General features: G+C 36.2%; 1 protein-coding gene across 1 annotated transcript; it reads left to right on the plus strand.

Moving 5' to 3' along the window:
• Window positions 1-1,715: 1,715 nt before the first annotated feature.
• On the plus strand, window positions 1,716-2,985 carry LOC147532515 (LOB domain-containing protein 38-like). The gene is made up of 2 exons (XM_086649649.1): window positions 1,716-2,081; window positions 2,175-2,985. The coding sequence occupies exons 1-2, from the start codon at window positions 1,898-1,900 to the stop codon at window positions 2,672-2,674; spliced, it is 684 nt and encodes a 227-aa protein (XP_086505775.1). The 5' UTR covers window positions 1,716-1,897; the 3' UTR covers window positions 2,675-2,985.
• The last annotated feature ends 780 nt before the right edge of the window (window positions 2,986-3,765 follow it).

A 3,765-nucleotide genomic window follows, 5' to 3' on the forward strand; every position in this document is an offset into this window, starting at 1 on the left:
CCTTACAAATTTAATCCATTTTAATTTCCAGAGTTCTCTAGAAATGCTCCACTTTATATTGGACCAATAATTATACTCTATGGATATGGTCTATGAAGATATGATCTACTTGACAAAACGATAGAATTTGAAAGATTTAGAGAATAGTGAGAATCTGCCTAATAAAACAAGACCTAAACAGAGAACATGTAATAATTTTTTTTCTTACATTTTTCCTATAGAATGTTCCTATTTATCTTCTCCTATTCTAAACGTTTTAGCAGCAATTCTCTGCATCATTTATTAATGTATATCTTGTTAGGCTACTTTGTGTTTAGGTTTTGTGATAAGATATTTGTCCAACTCAAAAGCCATGCCCATAACACCTAGAATGTTACAAATAAATTATTTACCTTTTTATGATTAATCTTAGATGATAACTAATATGTATACAAAATGCCGTTGTTTCAGTTAAACACGAAAATTTTCAAGAGAACAAATTTTCAGCAGAAAAAGTTTTTGTTTCCCACAAACCTCCACCACCATTCTTTTCTACATCGGCAAGGGTCACAAGTGAACTTCTTTTGTTGTTGTCACCCTTCATTTTTTTTTTTTCAAATTCCACTCTCTCCTCTCTGCCGAAACTCTCTCCTCTTTAGTAAACCTCTCTCCCTATCTTCACAATTCTCACAAAGGTTGGGGTTATGTCGTCGGAATCCCCATCATCTCAGACGAACTAGGGAGTTCAGGCGAAATTCGTAAAAAGGGTTTTGTCTGTAACTCTTAAAACCCTCGAGGAGGGTTTCCGATAAAACCGACCACGAGACATTTTGTGCCTGGTTTCGTGGGAACCATCCACGAAAACTTTCCCCCTTTGTCTGAGGCAAAGACAGTTCTGACGAAGGGAACCATTACTTTCGCTAAACAATGCGAAGAGAAAGAGAAACAATCAAAGTTTAAAAGCGAGAGAGAGTCAATGTTTTAGACAAAGATGAAGGAAAAATGGTCGTGGTGTGGTAGAAGAGAGGACCAAAAGAAGTGGTTTTGTTTATTTGTTGCCTCAAATAAATTTGATAAAACTTACAATTTCTCTTTAAAACTATTATTTGTATTCCAAAGTTCTTTCTTATTGTTATAAAAGGTAAAAGGATGATATACAAGAAAAAAATATTTGTCGTCACACATTCAACAATGGGTGTACATAGGAACTTTACACCAACCCTTGTTATCAAAATATCCCAACAAACATATTTTGGTGCTGATTGTCTTGTTTGTGAGTCATGTCATATACTCACTAAATCACTATAAACAGTCCACCACCTATGAAATTACATTCTCAAGTGTTTGGAGTTTGGCGTTGGGACCATAGACACTAATTGTGGAATAGGTTTATTCTAGATCCAAAGTAACCCCAAATACAATAAAAATACGTACAAAATACAAACATATGGTATTATCATAGTACAGAGTTGAGAGAGAAAATACAGTACGGAAAATGAAAAAAGAATGAAAGGGTCACTTCTCGAATTCCACTCAAGGAATCCAACGGTGATCGAATAACCTTTCGCGGAAACACGGAGCCGCTAGTGCCCGGGACTTTGGAACCCAAATTTTTAAAAATAAAAAATAAAATAAAGAGTAGTATTATATTCTTAACTCAAATACTTAACTATGGTTAAGTTACTTCAACCACACTTCTCTCTACCTATATATATCACCTTCTCATTTGTCCCAATTTCCAAGTCTTCATTTTCTCTCTACTTTTTTCCTCTCTCTCTCTCTCTATTCAAAGAAAAGAATTTCTTCTCACTAGCTTGAAGAAGAAGAAGAATTTTGGATTTTTCTTGGTTTTGAGAACTTTTTGATCTAAAGTTTGTTTTATGATCTTGATTATAGAGTAAGAAGCTAGGTAATCAGAATGAGTTGCAATGGATGTCGAGTTCTTCGAAAAGGATGCAGTGAATCTTGCATTCTTAGACCTTGTTTACAATGGATTGAAAGTCCTGAAGCTCAAGGTCATGCTACTGTTTTTGTTGCTAAGTTTTTTGGTCGAGCTGGTCTTATGTCTTTCATTTCAGCCGTTCCTGAATCTCAAAGACCTGGTAAGAAACCTAATAATCAAATATCTCCTGATTTGAATCATCAGATCCTCTTTTTTTCATAGTTCTGATTCATGATTTTTCTTTATTTTTCAGCTTTGTTTCAATCTTTATTGTTTGAAGCTTGTGGAAGAACAGTAAATCCTGTGAATGGAGCTGTAGGTCTTTTATGGACAGGAAACTGGAATCTATGTCAAACGGCAGTAGAAACTGTTCTTAGAGGTGGTACTTTACGGCCGATTTCTGAAATGATGAACGGAATTTTAACAACAGATCAGTCTTCCGATCTTAATCACCGACAAATGATGATGAAAGATCCATATTCAAGATCAAAACCTAGTTCTAATAAAAGGAAGAAAGGATTTGAAGAAGAAATCGAGAGATATACAGGTGGTGGTGGTGGTGGAGAAGATCTTGATCTTTGCTTAACAACTTCAGGAGGTGGAGGTGGAGGTGGTGTGATTATAAATCGGCCAGAAAAACGATCTCCTCGTTCACCATCAATGAATTCAGAAGAATCTGTTACTACTAGTTTTGATAGTGGAGATCAAAGACGAAGAAGCATTGAACCTAAACTTCTTGATTTGTTTCTATAAAAGTTTTAGAGAGAGAAAATTGAAGCTCTTAATGAATGATGGTGAACCAAAGTTCTCTTTCTCTCTCTAGGGCTTTTCTTTAATAATGAGCTTTAGTTCGATGTAATTTTGCTGCTAAATTATCTTCTTTTTTTTTCCTTTTTGTTTCCGGTGAGTTAGATTTTGGTAAAAAAAGAGTATTTTTTTCCGGTGAAGGATTTCAGTTATTAGTATATGTGAAACTGGAAAAATGAGTTCTGCCGGTGAAAAACTTTCTTTTCTTGGTTATCAAATTATGACGGAATAATAATAAAGATAATAATTATATTTAATTTTCTTTTATTTTGTTAATGAATGAATTATGATATAGATGTGAATCGTTTGATGGATGGATAAAAATGAGTTAGAATGGAGGGTGAGAGATGCGAGGAGTGTGGTAGACAGGAGACGTGGGGAGTGGGGAAGTATATTTATGATGAAGTATAAGTCCCATGGATATTGGAGGGGGAGAAAAAAAAAGAGAGTATAGTTGATGAGGAGGAGGAGGAGGAGGAAGGTGGGAAACGTGGAATTGAAGGAGACAAGTGGGGACTATGTTTCATAGTTATCCATAAAGAAACTATCAAATTGAATATTAAAAGTTGAAGTTAGAGAGAGAGAGAAAAAGAGTTAGAGAGGGAGAAGGGGAACGACGGGGAAGGAGAGGGGAAGGGAAGGTCGGTTGGTGGTAGGGATGGGGAGGTCAAGTGTGTTTTTGGAAGATAGTGGTGTAAAGAAAGTAGAGAGAGAAAGTAAGAGAGAGAAAGTAAGAGAGAGAAAGTAGAGAGAGTGGAGAAGGGGAAGAGAAACGGCTTTTGGGGGAAAGAAAGAGGCGTGTTGAGATGAAGAAGGAATCATCAGATCAGGAGAGAGTGGGTGATAAGGAGAGAGGAAAAAGTGGGACCCACAAAGAAGACATGAACAATGGCTGCTCTCATCCTCCACCGAAAATAAAATAAAAAAAAGAAAAAGAAAGGTTCGTACAGAAAAGGAGGGGCAAGTTGAAAGAGGGTGCGGCGGATGTCAGCGTCGGATTCGGTGGTTTTCATTTCTTCACATCCCTTGCATTTGGG

The sequence above is a fragment of the Eschscholzia californica genome, unplaced genomic scaffold (assembly GCF_041429995.1).
Source record: "Eschscholzia californica isolate CP2 unplaced genomic scaffold, dmEscCali1.0.p SCAF_6, whole genome shotgun sequence".
Lineage (NCBI taxonomy): Eukaryota > Viridiplantae > Streptophyta > Magnoliopsida > Ranunculales > Papaveraceae > Eschscholzia > Eschscholzia californica.

Bases quoted from the DNA above. Each gene is read 5' to 3' on its own strand.
- LOC147532515 (XM_086649649.1), top strand. From the start codon at position 1,898: ATGAGTTGCAATGGATGTCGAGTTCTTCGAAAAGGATGCAGTGAATCT. The intron at 2,082-2,174 runs GTAAGAAACCTA...TTTATTTTTCAG, and splicing joins TCCTGAATCTCAAAGACCTG to CTTTGTTTCAATCTTTATTG.